A 19,703-nucleotide genomic window follows, 5' to 3' on the forward strand; every position below is an offset into this window, starting at 1 on the left:
TCTATGCCAGTGTATTCACCCCTGACCAGGACTCCGGGATCTTTAGTGGTGGGTGACTCATTGTATCTGAGGCAGAAGCGGAGGAAAGGAAGAAGGTAGAACACTGACAAAAGTGTGAGGGAAAATTCAGCTGTGATCACTGCAACAGCCCAAGATCACCCTCAGGATTCCCCTCTTCCTTTCTTTTCAGCTTCCCTCTTTCTCCTTCTCTCTCTGCACCCTCCCCCCCCAGTTGGGCGGCACAGGGTAAGAGCAGAGGTCACTTCCGTGTCTTCGGGGGCGCTTCCGCCATGAGCCTCAAGCACAAGTGAAGAACATAAGCCAATCAGTCAATCAAGTTCAACAGGGCTTGAACCAGCTTACACAAAAGCACTTTAATTGACAGTATACAATTTTCCAAAATATAGTTCTGTAAGAAAATGGCAATAATTAAGTATAATCTTTACAAACAAATTTCCCAGTAAATTCCAGTGTACTTCAGACCCCTGTCCACGAAGACACATGCTCCCCCAGTCTCCTGGGCAAACTGTTTAACATTCACTAATAACAAAAGAGACACACACACATCGAATAGTCATCCCCTCCCTTCCACTGGGTGTTGGGTTTTCACCAAACCTGAGCCAATCAGCTCATGACAGTGATAAACGATAAGCCATTGCTTTACTCTTGCCCCCTCTGCCTTCCTGGAGCTTGTTCCCTTTGATCCTTAGTCCCGCTAGTAGAAGATCCATGTGTAAAAATTCATTCAAAACGGTTTCTTCACAGAAAAGTATCACTCATTTAAGTCTTAGGCCTAAATAACTCCGAGGAAGTGTAGACCAGTTATGGTTCCTATTGTGGTCTCAGGTCCTCCCCAGCCTTGCTGCAGGACAAGATTTGAGAAGGGAATTCTGTCCTTTGTGTCATCCTGGTGCCTGTCCTTAATTTACTGATTCATTCTGAGGCCCACAGCACCGGTGTTTTAATCCTGTTTCTGTCGCTAACCATGTGATTTTGGCTAAGCCACTTTATCTTTCTGGGCTTCAGTTTCTTTTTCTGTAAGAACAAAACAAAGACTGGACTAGGTCTCTAAAAGCCTCTCCCTAGGACTAGAGTGTCACATAATTGACTCCAAGCCTTCCTGTAATAGGCTAGGACTTAGCTGGGGAGGGGGGTTGAGGATTGTATTTAAAAATAAAAATGCCTGATCTATAAGACAAATAATTTGTCATCAGCTTGTCTTATATTTCACTTTTTCACTGGAGAAAAACAAAACAAAACAAAACAAAAAAAACTTGTCATTTCTAGTGAAATAGACATTTACATTCCTGTTCAGAGAAAAAAAAAGCCACCTCAACTAACAAATGTTTTTACAGTGTATATTCACTTAAAGCAGTACAGAGTGGATTAACGTGGCTGTTGTATTTACATTATTAAAAACTATGTATATATGTATCAGCTTGGTTTTCAAAGTTTCTCCAGTATATTGTCAAAAAAGTTTAAAGCTCAAGAAGTGGTTTAAATAAACTTTCTGCTAGCTTTCCTTATCATGAGGGAAAAAGAGAATCTTGCGTCTAGACTAGATTAAACCCGTATTCTGTCCTACGATGCAAAGCGTATTATGTACCTCCTTCATAAGCACTGCTTGCTTCCCTCCCCAGTCACAGAACAGCGTGCTTCCCCACTGGGTTTCCATCCAGTCATCAGATTCATGATTTCTGGCCTTTTATGCACCTTAGGGAAGCCAGTTTGCCGCTGATCGAAAGTTTATAATCTCTCTTCGGCACAACGTGTTTAGAGTCATGCTGAGTTCCTGGTGTTCCTTTTCTTTCTTCTCAGCCCCAGAATCTGACTTACCAGATAGCACTTAGAACCCAGTGCAGACGTGGGGTGAAGAGGACCTTTGCAGATGCATGGCTGGATGGCCCTGGACAGATGTCTAGTGGCAAGAGCAAGCCAAGGCAAGGTATTGGATTCTGAAGTTGCCCTCAGAGCCTAGAGTCACCCAGTCTGGATGCACCCAAAGGAGCATCTGAACCAGCCCAAAGCTTCCCAAGGTTCTCCTTGGACAGAGCCACCACAATCATTCCTCTTAACCAAGTATAATTTTATTCTCGTCCCTGCCACGCATCATCTCTCTGCCCAAGAGGCCATGGGGCTGTAGCCCTCGATCAGTTTGCAGAGGCATACTTGCTGTCTCTGTCTAAAGACCTGGCTGGCTGGTAAAATGTGACCCAGAAAGAGCAAAGGAGTAGGATCCAGTCCTGGCCTCTTCCAAGAAGCCCACAGGGTGGAAAGAATCAAATGTTAGCCAGGAAGGAAGCAAACGGATCTCTTCCTGGTATAACAAGATTTCCTCTATTTTTTTCCCCCAAACTGGCACTGTTCTCTACCCTGCCGACCTCCAGATGCTAGAGAATCAGGGCAAATACTTTTGGATCCTTGTTAGTCTGGCATCTCTCTAGCTCTTGGGAAACTCACCAGAGGCCCTACTTGAACCCTAGGATATCAAAGGCCAAAGGCTATGAAGACGGAATCAAGGCAGCCAGGGAAGGACATAGATCTTCCCCCAGCTAAGCTCCTTTAAAAAATCAGTTGTCCTAAAGCAGGCTGCCTATTTCATCAGGACTCACAGCCTGGGCCTGCAGGTTCTGGGGTTCTGACCTCTTGCCCTGAAATTACAGTTTTCACTCTCCTAAGCAGTTCTGCCCATCCTCCTAGTTGGTTCCAGGAAATTTCACCCAGGAGCAAAAGAGACTGTGGGCAAAGTTCCACAAAATCTGGGATTTGGGCTTCCCAGAAAATCAGATTAAACCTCACTCTGTCCAGTCCTCGGGTGCCTTCTGCTTGGAAGCTAACTGCTAAGCTCCCTCAAAACCCCTTTCCGGTACTGCTTCCCTGAGATGCCACCAGAAACTGCAGAAGTAGGCAGGCCTGCTAGGAACACAGAGAAGGGGACACGGCAAGGCCCAGCTGCATGCCCGAACAGTGAGAGGTCATTGGGAACCCCACAGCTCCCCCCACCGACTGCTCCTGAGCACCTTAAAATGCATCGCACTTTCTAGGCCTTTCTGGCCCTACGGCACAGGAGAACCAGGAGTCAGTGAGATTAGTTAACTGAAAAAAAAAAAGTCTCCCAACAACTGAAGCTTTGGCTTGTGGCAGTAGAGGGCTGGACTAAAAAACAAATAGAACAAAACTCTCAGCAACTTGAAAAGTCCCTGAGTTTCCTATGGAACAGAGAGTAAAGCCTATCCTTCCTAACTATATCGATCGATTGTCTGGTAAAGACACCTCTGTGGATTGGGCCCCAGGAAAGCCTGCCCTACAGCTACTGCTCTTTCTTGCTGGATCTCGGGGATCCCCGAACTTGGGTCCTCACCCCACCAACTGAGGAGTGAACCAACAAAACAGGAACACTTCACCTTCATAGCCGCTGCAGATTTCAGTCCCCGGTGGGAGTGGGAGGCCAAAGGAGTTCCTGCCCTGGGTGATGGGCCAGGACCCATCCTGGGGGTGAAGGGCCCCCCCTTTTCTCTTCACCTGCAGAAGGATCCCTGAAGCAGACCTCGTTCACACTGAAGTCTTGTGTTGGTTAAGTCTCAAGATCCCTAAGCAAATGCAAGGAAGCCAGAATCCGGAACAAGGGGTTCGAGGCCATGAACGAATGGTGGGAGTCCCAGAGGCCCTGGGACAGAGTGGGGCTACAAAGTGAGTGAAGGGCGGGTCAAGCACAGAGGGGACGGGAACACTGGCAGGCGAGGCTGGGGACCTGTACTTGGAAGGAATCAGATCCCCTGGAGACAGATCTGGCCCTGCTGTCCCTTCTGTCCCATCCACTGTCCCATCCATTGACTGTGAGCTTCGCCCCACCGGGGAAGCCCTGAGGGGAACGCGCACCGCTCTGAATGAGGGGATCTCTGTTTCCATCCTGCCTCTGTCGCCGAGGGGCTGTGTGAGCTGGACCTCACCCCAGTTAGGCCTCAGTCACCTTGGATGCGAGATGAAGGGATTCTACTAGATGACCGTGTGGGTGGCTCTCCCTCTCGACTTCCAGCAGCACTGAGCTCAGGCACTAGTGGGTTATTTTACAAGAGGAATCTAGACAGAATGTGATTTGTTCAGTTTGGTGAAAAGGGAAAATTAAGGCCCTGTGGGGATTGGGAGGAGGGGACCTCCAAGTCTGCTTCCCTCCCCCGTCTTTCCCTCAGCTGGGAAGGATTTTCCTCCCCTGTCCAAATGGCACTTGAGGTGGTTCAGTCTGGAGCGCTGTGGTCCTGTCGGAGGCTGCCCGCGGACCTGATTAGAGGTGCGTGTCTTCCTCCTCGTCTAGGTCATCCTTGGCCAGGTTGTCCAGAGGGACGATCCAGCTGTCCCCCAGCTCCCCATTAAGGTTGACCACCTTTTTCTCTTGCATCTCTGATGAGGTCTCCATCACTTCCAGTGTGGGATTGTCATGGTAACCATTCTCCACTGTCTGCAGCTCCTCTGTTAGCCGTTGCTAGGATAGGGAAGACGACCCAAGAAAGGGTGATTTTTGAGGGCTCATGGCCTTCCTATTACACAGGTACCCCTACAATCCAGGAACCCCAGTTCGGGTAGGGTGTGCAGTAAACGCTCTGGGAGGCCATCGTGGTTACTGGCCTGCCTCAGGACTACTTTGAAACAGGGACTTGCCCAGCATCCTAGAATGCCCAGCTCACTTGACCTTTACCCTGTGGGCACATCTGTGAAGTCAGCGTAAATGGACTTTTGTTTTCCAGAAGGCTCCAGTCTCTTTCCTCCACCCCCCCCGCCCCCACCACCCACCCAAACTTACTCTCCAGGCACCTGCCTCACCCCACTGTACTGAGTCAGGAAGGACTGTAAGAAAACGACTTTCATCGGGTCGGGGGATGGAGGACCTCTCTCAGCCTAAGCCACCTGGGTAGAGCAGGACCTCACCATCTGTGCCAGAGAGGAGCCAGGAGATAGCGCTTTCCCTGGTCTTTATCTGACCTACAACCTGGCTCTCACAGTCGAGTCACCCGGGACGCTTTTGGCAAATACTCAGATCCAGAGATTCCGTTTCAGTTGGTGTGTGTGGAGGCAGGCACGGGAATTTTCCTAAGTGCCCCCGCAGTGCGCGGCCAGGGCTGAGAACCACGTGTCTGGGTGCGGCTGGCCCGACGGGAAATCGGACAAGGCGGATAAGGAACTTCTGATTAGCCAGGTATGCCTCGCCCATTTCTTTCAGGGAATCCTCAGCGTAGCTCCGCAAGGTGGTCATTATCCCCACACGCAGATGAGAGGCTCAGAGATTACAGGCCGGGCTCAAGGTCACACAGGTAATCGGAGGCAGAGCTAGGGCTTAGCCCCTCCCCCCACACGCCTCTTCAATTTGCCATGGAACTTCGCAATTCCTTCCTGTAAGGGATGGCCTTCGCCCGTCAGGAAGGGCCCACGGCCCACTCACTTTCCTCTGGCAGGGCGGTAATGGGGTGAGGTCACCTGGCGCACAGCGGCTTCCCCGGTGAGGGCCGTGAAGTCCTCACCTGGTCCTTCCTCTGGGAGAGACGCTGGTGGCAACAGCCATACAGGGCCGCGACGAGGAGCAGGAAGGATGCCATGCACACAATGGTGATGATGAGGGGCATGCTGAACCGGTCCTCCGTCTCTTCGGGTGGCCCTTGGTTCCCAAACTTCATGTTACTGACTCCCACCTGCCAGCAAGGAGGACGTTATGTGGCAGACAACAGAATGTGGGTCACTCCCACCCAGTTATGAGCTCTTCTGCTTGGCGTTTGTGGGGGCCTATCCCGTCACCCTGCTGTCGCCTCTCTAACCCTCCCGTCTTCCGGCTGCTTGCAAGCGGGAGGTCCTCCCACAGCGAGAGATACTGCAGAGCAGAGCAACTATAGACTTCTGAGGAAGGGGCTTCCGCCCCAGCACACAGAGGAGTCCACTTACCTCTTTCAGCTCGTCCCACTTGTCTTTCAGCGATTCATACGCATCCCTGGGCAGGAGGTTTGCTGTGGGGAGAGAGACGTTGCTGGTGGTCCAGCTCAGAGTGATGTGTAGGGGATGGAGACTGGGCCCCAAGAGGAGGACGCGCTGTACCTCAGTCTCCCGAGTGCGGTCTCTCTTGGGTGGCCCTGGAAGGGGGCGTGGCCTGACCCTTCTGAGGAAACACCGGCCCTGACCCATCTTCATGGCTCCTGAGCGGTCAGCCCCTGCCCCATTCCCACCCCACTTAGACCTCAGCACCCCCTACCCTCAACTCACTCTGGACAGCGATTTCTTTGACTGCCACTGCCTGGGAGTCTTGAATAGGTACCAGCCGTATATGGCACTTATCTTGAGCTGGGTTGAAGGCGGCTTTTGCTGCTCGGCACAGAAGCGTGACCAGTTTGTCATCCGAACTGCTGTTCCCCGCCTATTGTGGGGAGACCACAAGTGATTCCTCAGGGATCAGGACAGCAGCCTAGGCTTGTGGGGCTGCCCTTCGGAGCCAAGTTCAGGAGAATGCTCCTGCCTGGTGTGAACCTATTTCCCGCTTCCCTCAACTGGGGCCACTCCCAGGCCTGGTAGGAGTCACGGGTTATGTGCTGTGCTGGGCCAGTCCCTGCCTTCTCTGACTCCTGCAAATCTCTTCCCCCGGTCCCCTCACCCTGTTTATCTCATCTGTGGCTGAACAGGATCTTTCACCTGAGTGCCCCCTTCTCTCTTGGAGCTCTTCAGGGGTCATGACCTGATGCCCTTATCCTCTCCCTAGAAGGGCCTGAGGCGGCGCTGCCCAGCAGCCTGCCACTTGCCAGACCTCAGGAGGTGAAGCCCCAGCTCTCAGCCCAAGGTTATCTTTCTGAAAGTTGAAGCGTGCATGCCCTTCCCTAGACTAAGACTCTGGCCGTGAAGCCAGGGAAGGCCACCACTGAACAAGGAGACATGGGAGTGTCTTGAGGATGCACGTGGGGATGTCTTGGAGGGGGATCTTCTGTACCCCTCAGCAGACAGAGCACGGCTGACACGGCTTTAGTGCTGAGGGTGAGGAAGGAAAGTGTGGACAGCTTTTACCTGGTCCTGCCATGTCATCTAGAGTCACCCCAAGCTGTGTTTCTCTGACCTGATTTTGGAATAGGGTACTGAGGTGAAGAAAAGGACTCTTGGCATGGCTCACCTCGGGACCCCAAGCCATCCTGGGGTTTCTATCTGGGATTTCCTAGGCTTAGCAATCCCTCTGCCACCAACCTGCCTTTTACGGCACACGGAAAAAATGCTTCTCCCAACCAGTCACACAACCTGGCAAGTTTTAGCCAAAAAGAGAGCCTGAGAATGGCTGGGCATGCATCAGTGTGATTCTTGCCTTGTCCAATAAGCCCAGCCCCAGGGCAACACTGCTCCCCTTTAAAACTCCAGTCTAAACGTATGCTTTTGGAAAATTCCAGCAAAATGAGCACTCAGAAGAAAACAACTGTAAAAAAAAATACAGGCGGCATTAAAATGCTGTAAACCCAAGTTCTCCATCCTTTAGAAACCCTGTCGTTCCGTTCTACTTCCTAGGGGGTGTTTGCAAAAGCAGTCACTGACCAGGAGAGGGCAGCCGTGAGCCACCCATCACTTGCACTCAGGAAGGCCCTTAATCCTCAAAGACTGGCTGGCTGCGGCGGCGGCGGCGGCGGCGGCGGCGGCGGCGGCGGCGGCGGCGGCGGCAACAACCCCCAACATAGCACTCCCTCTCACGCAAATGTCCTCTGACACAAGCAGACGCTCCCACCCCAGCACACACACACACACACATACACACACACCACCCCCCCGAGTGTGGGCAATGCCTCCCCGATGCTCAGGAGCTCTGACCCCTCCGGGGAGAGCGAGATTATCTCCATGCTGTTCTTCCACTGAGACCGTCAGATGAATACAGGGACCAGCAAACAGAAAACCACAGACTATTAGGACAGGGAAAGTTAGTTAGGCTGACTGAGCCTCTTGTTTTCAGCCGGGGCCTCTGAAGCCCAAAGAGATCAACTTAACTAAATCACAGCCTGAACTAGGATTGAGGTCTCCAGACTCTGGGAACATGTGAATAATTACAGAGGGCAAGCCTAGGAGACCCGGGGACTTCTGGCCCTGCAGCAGCCCTGTGGGACTTGACTTAGGGGAATCTGAACTTCACTTTGTCTATCAGCTGGAAGGGGCCACTTCCCAAGGAAAGAGCAAGGGCAGGAAAATGAACACATTTCTCAGTCCATTTTCAGAAGGAACACTCCATTCCCTTCTACCTTCCCTACTCCTGCTGCTAAACCACAGTTTGGGGGTATAGATCAGGGCGGAGCCTAGATCAGCAAGATACTCACACAGAGGCTGGTTTTTGTGAAGTTCAGGATGAGCATCTTGTCAGTTAGCCTTTCGGGAGATTCGCACTTTATCTAGAAGAAGCCACTGGGATTCAGGTTCAGGCTGAGCCTGGTGGGGTCCCATCACTGACCCCTCCCTTCCTCCCCCCAGGGTGGGCGACACAAAGGAAGGAGCTCCTGGCAAGCTGGGGGTGTGACTGGACAGTTTCAGAGCCAGGTGTGTTACTGGCTGTCCAGCCATCTAAGCCAGAATCTGGCAAAGCCAGAGAGAGGGGGTGATTGGATGACGGTTCCTAACAGCCCTCGCCAGAGGCTCTGGGCTGGAGGGACGAGTAGAAACACTTCTTAGAGCCCCTTCCATCTGAGCCTGGGCTCTCTTATCTGTCCCACCCCTGCTGGAAGTACCCTGTCATCCCCATGAGCCGAGGAAGGAGGAGGGATGTTGGAGACTCGGGGGGCAGTCGAAGCCAACTGAGTGCTGGGGCTTCTGGGTCCCTCGACTGGAGACGTGGCCACAGGTCCCGATGAAGGGCCTGCAGGCTGTGGAGCCTCCGACGAAGAGGTCCCAGGAACAGAGGAAGTCCCAGTGGCAGAGGAAGAGGTCCCGGTGGCGGAAGAAGAGGTCCCAGTGGCGGAAGAAGCGGTCCCAGTGGTGGAGGAAGAGGTCCCAGTGACAGCCGGCATCATGCTGGATTTCTGCAGATTTCCTTCTAAGGTAACCAGTGATGCTATAATTGGGAAAGCAAAGGCTCTGAGAAAAGAGGAGTGGTACCTTTAACAGCAGAGGGCAGTCTCTCTTGTTCTTAGTTCCTGGGGGTTCTTTGGCCTTATCCCCCTCCTGGACCACAAGCTAGAGTAAGCAGGCTATGAGGAAGAAGGGGCAAACTGATGAAGCCATTTCCTGTACCGTATTCCAGGGTGGGTCAGACTGGACAAGCCAGGGTGAGACCCGATAAAAGAAGTCACAGTGACAGTGACATCAGCAGCGACAGCTAATACTCAACGGGCACTCACTGCATCTGGGGGACTGTCCTCTGTGCCTCCAGGGTTACCTTCTTAGTCAATCCTCACAACACCCCGACGAGGAAAGTACCATAAGCAACCCTCGTTTATAAATAAGCCAACTGGGCTCAGAGGGGCCTGATGATTTGCCCAAGGTCACATGTGAAGAAGCGGCACATCAGGAACTTGAATCCAGGTGTACCCGGCTCAGAGCCCTTGCTCTGACTGCAGGATGAGACCTCCTGCAGGAGAAGCAGGTGCGCTTAACATCAGGAGGCATTCTGACCACCTGCGGAGTTCTCGACAGTGCAGACCCTCAGGTCCACACCGAGAAATTCCGATTCAGTAGAGATCTGCCACGGGTCATGTTCTTGAGGCTCATGATCCATCCGTGGGTTTTAAAATTTATTTACTGGGTTAAGATCAGCACTTTTAAAAAGGAACCAAGGAAATGGGATGGAGTAGAAAATACTAGGGCCCTATCACATATGGTAAAATCAGCCCTGGTTAGTGAAACTCTTGTTATCAGTTACATGTGTTGTTACGTGTGTGTTCTACGTTTGTATTCCTGGATCATGGTGTAAAACTAAATAAAATGTATTTCCTACTGGAGACTGCCAGGTGGAGAAACACTGTTCTGAGTACTAATGCCCCACCACTGCAACTCCCCAAGTCTGACCCAGGAACAGACTGTTGGCTTATGCGTTCCACTGGGCAGGCCAGAACACTGGCCCCATCAGAACAACACGGCCCTGCTGGCCTCTGCTCGGCACTGAAGGGGGAACCCGAGCCTGAATGGAGGTGGTGTATTCACAGAATTCAACCCTAAATTCCATCTTCCAGCTGAGCAACTGTATGGAATGTAAGCATTCAGAAGTTTCTTCTTGCTTGGGGGGGAAAAAAAGGCATTACTTGGGGCGCCTGGCTGGCTTAGTCAGAAGAGCACGTGACTCTTGATCTCGGGGTGAGGGGTTCAAGCCCCACGCTGGGTGTGGAGCCTACTTAATTTTTAAAAAAGAAAAAAAAAAAAAGCATGACTTACGTGGTGTGGTAGGTGTCCCGGGTAACGTGGAGCTGGGACCCGCCTTTGTGCCTGACCTACTTGAAGCTACTGTAGGGATTTTGCTTGGTCCCTCGGGAGGGCTCCCTGGAGGCTTCGAAGTAGCAGGGTTTGCACTTGGTTGGTGAGGGCCTGTTGGAGCGCTGCCGGTGGGGAGAGCAGAAGTGGGGCTGAGGGTGCTAACCCGATCTGGGGACGGAGAGGTCGCCTGCTCCTGGTCCTTAGTGGTCATGTGGCTGGTGGTAACACCCGGGCTACCCTGGGCTCCAGCTGTCTGGCTCTTCGTGGTTTCAGGCTGCATGGACTTAGTGGGTGGGCCAAGTGTCGTCTTGCTTAAACCTTGAGGCTCCTTTGCGCCGTCACCAGTTACGCTGGGCTTGCTGGAGGCCTTCGCATCTTCGTCCGTGGGCACGACAGCTGCACCTGGCCCGCCCGGGGCTGACGTGGGCCCCAAGGCAGGCACCGTGATGGGACTTCCGCTGGCGGCCACTGCCGTCACCCTTTTCTCAGTCTGTGTCGGAAGTGTGCTTACTGTAGTCTGGTCTGTGGCCCCCGCCGCCTCCCCGGCTGCTGGCGCCGGGATGGGCACGTTTGGGGTTGTAGGCTTTGTGGTGGTGGCCGGGCCACCACTGGGCTTGACATCTGTTTACAAAGACAACACAGAAGCGAGTTAGGCTATCAGCTGGGAGTGTTTATCTCCACTCTTCTCCAGCTCTTCCCCAGGATCTAGAGGCCTTGCTCCCACCACTGCCATGTGCCTTGGCTGAAGGCCTGGGTCTTCGATGTGCCTAGATTTTAGGAAGTTCAGGAAACCTCTCGGGACAACAAGAGTGAAGCAGAGGAAGTCAAGGGAAATTGTGCAGAAGAAAAAGGGCAGGCCGGCTAATCCCAGTGCACGTGGAAGCCTGCAGCCAATGCCCTGCCCCTCCCCCCATCCAGCGCCAGGCCCGCACGCCCTTCACGGTTTCCACATGCCACCACAGAGCCAGGCCGCCCAGATCCCCTCTGCCCCCTTTTCCCCAGCTCCCAAGCACGTCACCCTGCAGGGGTCGCAGCAGACTCATGCCTACTGAACTGCCCTGTCGTAGGCATGGCAAGAGAGACATGCCTCTGTTCTCAGGGAAGTATAATCTAGAAGGAGAAGCTGACAACAGTGACGTGACACCAACTGCCATTTAAGTACAATTGGGAGCCGTGCCAAGGAAAAGAAGTACAGCATGCTTTGACTCCGTCCAGCATGGTAGCTTAACCTTAGCAGGAGATCAGGGAAGGAAGGCCTTATTAATTTTATTCATTTGTTTAACAAGTTCTTTATGAAGGGAACTGTTAAGTGTGGGCCCTAGGATACAACGGTAAGACACATATGATCCAAACCCTCAGGGAGCTTATCTTCTGGTGGGCAAGACAGGAATTAAGTGGGACAGAACAACTAAACATCAAATCCTGGAGCCTGTCTGGGAGAAATGAACAAGAAAACGATACACAGAACAGGGGGTGGGGGCTGTTTAGACAGGGTGGTGAGGAGAGGCCTCTCAGAGATGCCCGTTCAGCTGAGACTTGCAGGATAACGAGAACAGTGTGGAGAGCAGGAGGAAATGTGGCCAGGCAGAAGAACAGAGCCTGCAAAGGCCCCAGAGCAGAGAAGACACGGGTGAATGGAGTTTGGGGGGGGGCGGTGTGTAGCAGGAAGCAGGGCTCAGAAAATCAGGGCCTTACAGGTAAAGGGCCAGGAACTTACGGTCTAGACCCTACGTTTTTGAGAATAAAAGGAGACTCTCTTAAAAATCATATCCTAGGTAAAATGAGACATAAGATCACCCTCCAGTAAAGATTTTGGACTTTAAGTGCAAAAAGAAGCCACAGAAGGTTTTAAGCAAAGAAGTTTTATAGGGTGATTTGCAAAGAAACACATTTGCTGCTCTGGGGGCTGTGGATTGGAAGGGAGAGTGTGTGGAAATGGGGAAGAAAGAGGCAAGGGCAGTAATCCAGATGGAATGGATGGCAGTCAGCTGTACAAAGTTATTGACAACAGAGACAAAAAGAGAATGGATCAAGATTCTATTTGGGGGGCACCTGGCTGACTCAGTTGGTAGGACCGTGTGACTCCTGATCTCAGGGCTGTAAGTTCAAGCCCCATATTGGGGGAGAGCTTACTTTTTAAGACTATATTTTGGAGACAGAATCAACTACTGATGGACTACTAAGTGACGAGAAGAGAGGAATCAGGATTGTTCCTGGTTTTCTGTTTGGAGCAGAAGGGCGAGAGTAGTGGGAAGAATGTAGTGGACCTTTACCATTCTTTTTTTTTAAAGATTTTATTTATTTATTTGTCAGAGAGAGAGAGCGTGCGCACACAAGTGGGGGGAGGGGCAGAGGGAGAAGAAGGCTCCCCGCTGAGCAAGGAGCCTGACGCGGGACTTGATCCCAGGACCCCGGGACCATGACCCGAACCAAAGGCAGACGCCTAACCGACTGAGCCACCCAGGCGTCCCATGGACCATCACCATTCTTTGTAGCCAATCAGAATCTATGCCATTTTTCTCCATTTGGGGAACTCCCCACATAATACAACGTTGATGGCAGCAGGATTTGTCTCCTCCTCGCCTATTATACACTGAAAATGACTGATATTTCCTTTTCTAGCCTCCCTTGTGACTAGAGCACAAGCATGTGCTAAGCTGTCATGAACTAGACACTTCCATCCCAGCCAGGGAGTGAAGGGGCAGTAGATGATAAGGAACGCTGATGGCAGTAACCATGAGATCATGCTCAAGTGCAAGCGGCAGTGGGGGGGACGCCAGAGTGAGGATCCACAGCCAGCCCTGCAGCACCTACTGCTTGGCACTGCTGAGCAGTACCGGCCTCTTTGGACCACTTCTATAGCCTAACTTGGGGTGATATTAAAAGTAGCCCTAAATGTGGTCTCCAGCAATCCCGGTTCCTCCATAAGCTACACAGTAACCCAGTACATTTTACACATGCACACACACACACACACACAATTTTGCTGCTGAAAAGCAGAAATTTGTATCAGGAGTGGTTGTAAGCAACAGGACTTCAAGGATTAGGTTTTGGGCTTTATTGGGTTTAAAGGCAGAATTCTGCAAGTATTAGGGGACATGACTCTAGTATCCTATGGCATCTTGTAGAGAAGCAGTCACATTATCACCTGTCATCTAGAATGAAGTACCATGAAGGGGCTTTGGTATTTGCTGACACAGAAGAGTATGAAGGGCACACATAAAAGGATATGTGTTAAAAATCAATGTACCATTATGGTTTGTCAGTGGTTTTTCCTTCTTAGTAGTCATAAAATAGTGGTGCTTCTTATAACTGATCATGTCATAATACTTTTTTGACAAGAGAGGAGATTACTGAGGGGGATACCAGCATATTTGAGGAATTAGGGGATGTGGAATAGGGTGGTCACTTCTTACTGTGGTGAATAGCTTAAAACAGGGTTTCTTAAACCCCAGAACTACTGACATTTTTTTGGCTAGGATATTTATTTGTTATAGGAGGTTGTCCTATGCGTTATAGGATACTTAACAATATCCCTGGTCTCTATCCACTAGATGCAAGTAACATATACACACATCTCTCCCCAGTTGTGACAAACAAAAATGTCTTTATATATTGCCAAATATCCCCTGGAAGAGACAAAACCACTACCAGTGAAAACTGGCTTAAAGAAAGAGAATAGCAGGGGGGGCCTGGATGGCTCAGTTGGTAGAGCATGCAACTCTTGATCTTAGGGTCATGAGTTCAAGCCTTAATGGTAGGCGTAGACCTTACTTTAAAAAAAAAAAAAAAAAGACAACAAATTCTAATTCCTAAATCCTCCTATCAAAGCACAGACTGAAAACCAGAGGCTTTCTGAGACTACAATAAAGGAATCTCTTCTTCTTTGCAGTTGAAGAGCAGAGAAGACCAAAAGACAAATGTAAAAGTTTGATCCCATGAGTTGCCAAATTACAGTGTTGGTTTAATTCATAACTTCACCAGGTCTCTCATGTGAAAAAAGGACCTTGGGAATTGTAATGGTGACATATGAGAGGATGCAGATGAATCAGGGTATCCATAAGTCTCAATCTGCAGTGGAGCTCACTTTGCCAGTATCCTCAACTGCTGTTCTCCTGGCTGCTGATGCCATTCCTGCCTTGCTTGAAAACTCTTAATAGGCTCACCTGAGCTCACTGACACAGAAGGCCACATTGCCTCATCATCTCTTCAACTCTTCACTTTTTCCAAACCTATAACAATAATCAGACTCCAGTGTGCCCAGAAAGACAAATACAGAGTCTGCCCCAGGAGGAGGCTTACACACAGAAATATCTGTAATAACTCTAGCAAATAACTCCAGCAATATATATATTGGTTATACAATATGAGTGTGCTAGATCAAGGACGGGTAATGATATCACGCTGAATTTATCAATATGGGTAGGCATACCAGAGATTTTAGATTCAATATGCTGACTTAAGCAGTCAGAAGTAGTAGTTCTAGTTGTTTTCTTAGTTGGTGAACTGAAACCTAGACTCAATTGTAGTCTACATTAAATAAAGTTAAGTTGCCAAAAATTCCCTGGAATAATGAATAAGAAATCTGAAATCTTAGAGAGATACAAGTGTTAGAATGGTTTATCACGGGGGCGCCTGGGTGGCTCAGTTGGTTAAGCTGCCCCGCTCTTGGTTTCGGCTCGGGTCATGGTCTCGTGGTTGTGGGATGGAGCCCCACATTGCGCTCTGCACTGGGCACGGAGTCTGCTTCAGATTCTCTCTCCCTCTCTCTGCCCCTCCCCCACCCTGCTTGCACGTGTGCTCACTCTCTCTCATTCTCTCTCTCTCAAATAAATAAATCTTTAAAAAAAAGAATGGTTTATCATGTGTAATCTGCTCACTCACACTTTTTTCCTTAGAAGAGCTCTAATGACACCTGCTTCACCAAGGCTTTGAGAACTACTATATTTCATGAGTTCTGAGATGCACATGTTTTCATGTCTGTGAAATGAGAATGTTTTATAAGTTACTGTAGATCACACTTTGACAGTGGTCTTTTGTTTTTCTAAGTGGTTCATAAAATTAATAGTTCATCTTATCACTGAGAGTATCTTTGATTTGATTAAATTTGGGATATTGTTGAGGAGACTAGTAGCATATTCTAAGAGATCGTTGTGGCTGTTCTTCATTGGCCGGGTGTGCTAGTAGGGGATAATGCTGACTTCAGTGGGGATGGACACCAGGTTCCTTGGGTAGCAGTAGAGACATGAGTAGAATTCCATTTCCAGGAAAAAAGGTGGGTATAATACCATAATGGATGGCAGGACCACCATGGTAATCAGAATAATCTAACAAAAGGAATTTTGGACAGGGGCTAATAATCGTGTGTTCTTTAGGGGCAGCCCACTAACATCCCACCTCAAGACTCAGCAAACTGTGACCTGTGTCAAATCACCACAGTAGAGAACACAGCCAGCCACTCATCCAATTCCCAGGACTGAATCTTTCCACAAACTCAGGGTACCCTGACTGAAATATGTATTTGTTTCCAAGACTGCTGTATCAAATGACCAAAACCCAGGTGGCTTAAAACAACATAAATGTATTCTCTCATGGTTCTAGAGTCTAGAAATCCAAAATTGGCAGGGCCATGCTTCCTCTGAAGGCACTCGGGAAGAATCTTTCTTTGCTTCTTTGTGGCAATCTTTGGTATTCCTTGGCTTGCTGTCATATCCCTCCAATTATGGCTCCATCATCACATCATGGATGCCTTCTTCCCTGTGTGTGTCCCCTTTTATAAGGACACTAGTCTTTGGATTTAGGGTTCACCCTGATCCAGTAGGACCTAACCCAGGATGATCTTAACTTGATTATATCTGCAAAGTCCCTATTTCCAAATAAAGTCACATTCGCTGGTACTAAGTACTGGGGATTAGGACTTGAACACATCTTTCGGGAGAGGACACTATTCAACCTCATAATCTGCTCCCCCAACCCCACTTATTTCACTATAAAAACCAGGGTTCTTAGTTTCAAATATTAGAAATCAACTAATGGAACCCTGTGTGCCTCTCGGTTGAGCAGTGGCTTTCTATGGGCTCCTCTGCAAATGGGCTCTGTGCCTAGCATCCCTGTCCCCACCACCCGTGATCACACGCCGAGGCTGGGGGGGGGGGGGCGTTGGTCACCGCTGAGGTTTCCACCAGCCCACAAACAACAGCAAGGCAGCCACCTCATTCAGTGGCTCGCTTGTGGCCACCCACAGCTATGACTGGCGCCGCCTGCGTTCCCTTCCAGTAACAGCTCCTGCGGAAGTGCAGAGTATCCTGGGGAAGCCATCCCTCACCACCCCAGCTTCCCCAAGGCCGACCCGATCACTGGTGGGCAAGCTTCTTTTTCGGGAAGTCCACTCTCCCATTCATGGCTACAGTGTTAGAGTCCCAAAACGCTTGGAATCTCCCCAGGCCTCCAGCAGGACGATCACCTGTGACTTGGCTCCAGAAACCATGAGGAAGCAGCCTGTGGCCAGCCTAGCAAAGCCAACACCGGGCCCCGATCCTGAGTGGCCACCACCAGCCACCAGGCTTCAGGAGGCACTAGGCTCATCAGAGGCCCCCCTCCCCCCTCACCTCCTCCCCTCGCTGTAGACTAGGCAGGCTGCAGCAAGCAGAAGCAGTTGGGTTCTTTTTTTCTTTTTTTTTTCCTGCAGTTGGGTTCTTTTATATCAAAACAGCGAAACACCAAAAAGGAAGTTGAGAGAACCCCACTCTTTACTATCCAAGCCACATGCAAGCCTTCCTGACACCCTGTAACTCCATGCCTTCCACCAAGTGGAAAATAAACTCCAAGCAGCCAGTAAAAAAAATAATAATAATCATCATTTTGCTAACAGAATCACTTAAGATGGCTAAAGAATCAGGCTTAGGGGGCACCTGGGTGGCTCAGTTAAGCATCTGCCTTCGGCTCAGGTCATGATCTCAGGGTCCTGGGATCGAGCCCCACATCGGGCTCCCTGCTCAGGGAGGAGTCTGCTTCTCCCTCTCCCTTTGCCGCTCCCCCCCTCCCACTCATGCTTTCTCTCTCTCTCAACTAAAATCTTAAAAAAACAACAACAAAAAAAAAATTTAAAGACTGGGATAAAAATCCTTGCATTCCAGATCTATCCCAAGAGGTCCATCCATAATCCTCGTCCATAAACTTCCTTGCACCGATTCCCTATTCTTGTTCCTTCTGAGTTCCTAACCTTCTATTTAAAAATCATTAGCTACTACCTGTGAATCTGGTCAGATCCTCACCTCAGTATAGCTGGCCTTCAAAAAACCCCAAAAAACAAAAAAACAAAACAAAACAAAAAACTGACCATGAAATGAACTATTCAAAGTCTTGCCCATTGGAAGAACTTTCCTTCCTTACATTACTTCAGTGTCTCCCCTAAACAGGGCTATTATCCCACATCAGTCCACTCTTGCCTGCTCCAGCATATTATACACATAAACATAACTTGGCTTTATTCACTCCTCAGACAACTGATCACAGGGAACTATTCTCTTTGGGACCTTTGGGGATGAGCTCAGGGAAAGGTGGCAGTATGGCAGGAATAGGCATGCTGAGGGCATGAGCCACATTGCAATTTACAATGTATACTTCCTTAGGACCTGCTCAGATCTGGTCCTGTATATACTCTTCAATTTCATAATGGAAAGCTGCAAAATAAACCCCCCCAAAATAGGAGGAATGAAATAATAAAGATAAAAGCAGAAATTAGTGAAACAGAAAACAAAAGACAATAGCAAATATCAACAAAGTCAAAAAGTATTTTCTTTTTTTTAATATAGGAAATTTATTTTTTTTATTACTCATTTTTTTTCTTACATAATCTCTACACCCAACATGGGGCTCAAACTCATGACTCAAGAGTCGGATGCTCTAAGCCAGCCAGATGCCTCCAAACAGACTTTCTTTAAAAACTAATAAAATAGTAAAGACTTTGGTGAGGTTGATCAAAGGGGAAAACAACCCAGAATGCATAAATACAAAATACGAGGTATAAAAATAATAAAAGACATTTATAGCATAGGCTATTATGAGCAAATGCTGATAAATTTGAAGCAGATTAGATGGACACATTCCTAAGAAAATACAACTTACCCGAGTGACTTAAGAAGAAACAGACATAATAATTTGTCCTATATGCATAAAGAAATTGAATTGGTAGTTAACACTTTTCTCAAATAGGAAATCTAAGCCTGGATTCAAGGATCAAATAATTCTAGCCTTTTACATGAACTTCTCTATAGCATAGTCTGTTCTGCCTTAATATGTGTGTCTGTTAAAAGAACTAGTTCATACACAGTGATCAATCAACAAGACACAAAAAGTACACACCAAAGAAAAAGACTGATAAATTTGGCTTCATCAAAATGAAGAATCTGTGTGCATCATCAAAAGAACCCCAGGAGGGTGCCTGCGTGGCTCAGTTGTTAAGTGCTGCCTTCAGCTCAGGTCGTGATTCCAGGGTCCTGGGTCGAGCCCCGCATCAGGCTCCCTGCTCAGTGAGGAGTCTGCTTCTCCCTCTACCCTTAGCTCATGCGTTCTCACACACTCTCTCTCTCTGTCAAATAAATAAAATCTTTTAAAAAAAGAACCCTAGGACTTCCAGTTTCAGTCAATGAGAACAGAGAGCCGGAAAGAACACTGCTCCCACCCTTTCAGCAAGAAAAAAGCTGGAGAAACAGAAAATTAATGACTTTTCTTGAACCACGGGAGAACTGAGGTTGTGGGCAAACAACTCTCCTGAAAAGTGGAGACAGGCAACTGCAGGGAGAAAGGGGACCCAAGTATTTGTGTGCATGGGACAGAGTTCGGTTAATGGTTGCTAAAGTTTGACTATGGGCTACTCTGAAGCCTGGGGAGCTGCTGACTTGGGAAGGTCCCCACTCTGTGTAGGCTTTCTCCCCCCAGGAACCCCACCAGGAGCTCATGAGGAAGCCTGGGGAGAACCCTGAGAAAGTTCCCCCGTGGGGCTGGCTAGGGGAAGAAAACAGTAGTCACTGCTGAAACTCCATATAGCCCCATGCCCCCTAGGGGAAAAAAGCCTTACTTTCGGGGAAAAGGCCAACAAAGTCTGTAGCCCGAGGACACTGGTGGAAACCCACCCAAACTGGGAAGGAAAATGATAGCCACCAATGAGACCCTGCCCAGATTCACCTCTCCTATTTCTTCTAGGAAACAGAAGCATTAACTGCAGGAGAAAGGCAAAAAATTATAGCCTGAGGGCACTCATGGAAACCCACTGCAGCTGGGAAAGGGAACAGGAAAAATAAAAAAGC

At 49.4% G+C, this 19,703-nt stretch overlaps 1 protein-coding gene across 1 annotated transcript in view; it reads right to left on the bottom strand.

The window, feature by feature from the left end:
- Nucleotides 1–333: 333 nt before the first annotated feature.
- PODXL (podocalyxin like) overlaps nucleotides 334–19,703 on the bottom strand; it is a 47,355-nt gene continuing 27,985 nt past the window's right edge. Inside the window, exons 2-8 of the mRNA XM_036078121.2 lie at nucleotides 10,357–11,016; nucleotides 8,718–9,040; nucleotides 8,313–8,384; nucleotides 6,244–6,394; nucleotides 5,929–5,990; nucleotides 5,514–5,681; nucleotides 334–4,480 (exon numbers count right to left, since the gene is read on the bottom strand). Of these exons, the coding sequence (XP_035934014.1) occupies nucleotides 4,283–4,480; nucleotides 5,514–5,681; nucleotides 5,929–5,990; nucleotides 6,244–6,394; nucleotides 8,313–8,384; nucleotides 8,718–9,040; nucleotides 10,357–11,016 (1,634 nt within the window). The 3' untranslated portion in view covers nucleotides 334–4,282. The remainder of the gene's footprint in view (nucleotides 4,481–5,513; nucleotides 5,682–5,928; nucleotides 5,991–6,243; nucleotides 6,395–8,312; nucleotides 8,385–8,717; nucleotides 9,041–10,356; nucleotides 11,017–19,703) is intronic.

The sequence above is a fragment of the Halichoerus grypus genome, chromosome 12, assembly GCF_964656455.1.
Source record: "Halichoerus grypus chromosome 12, mHalGry1.hap1.1, whole genome shotgun sequence".
NCBI lineage: Eukaryota > Metazoa > Chordata > Mammalia > Carnivora > Phocidae > Halichoerus > Halichoerus grypus.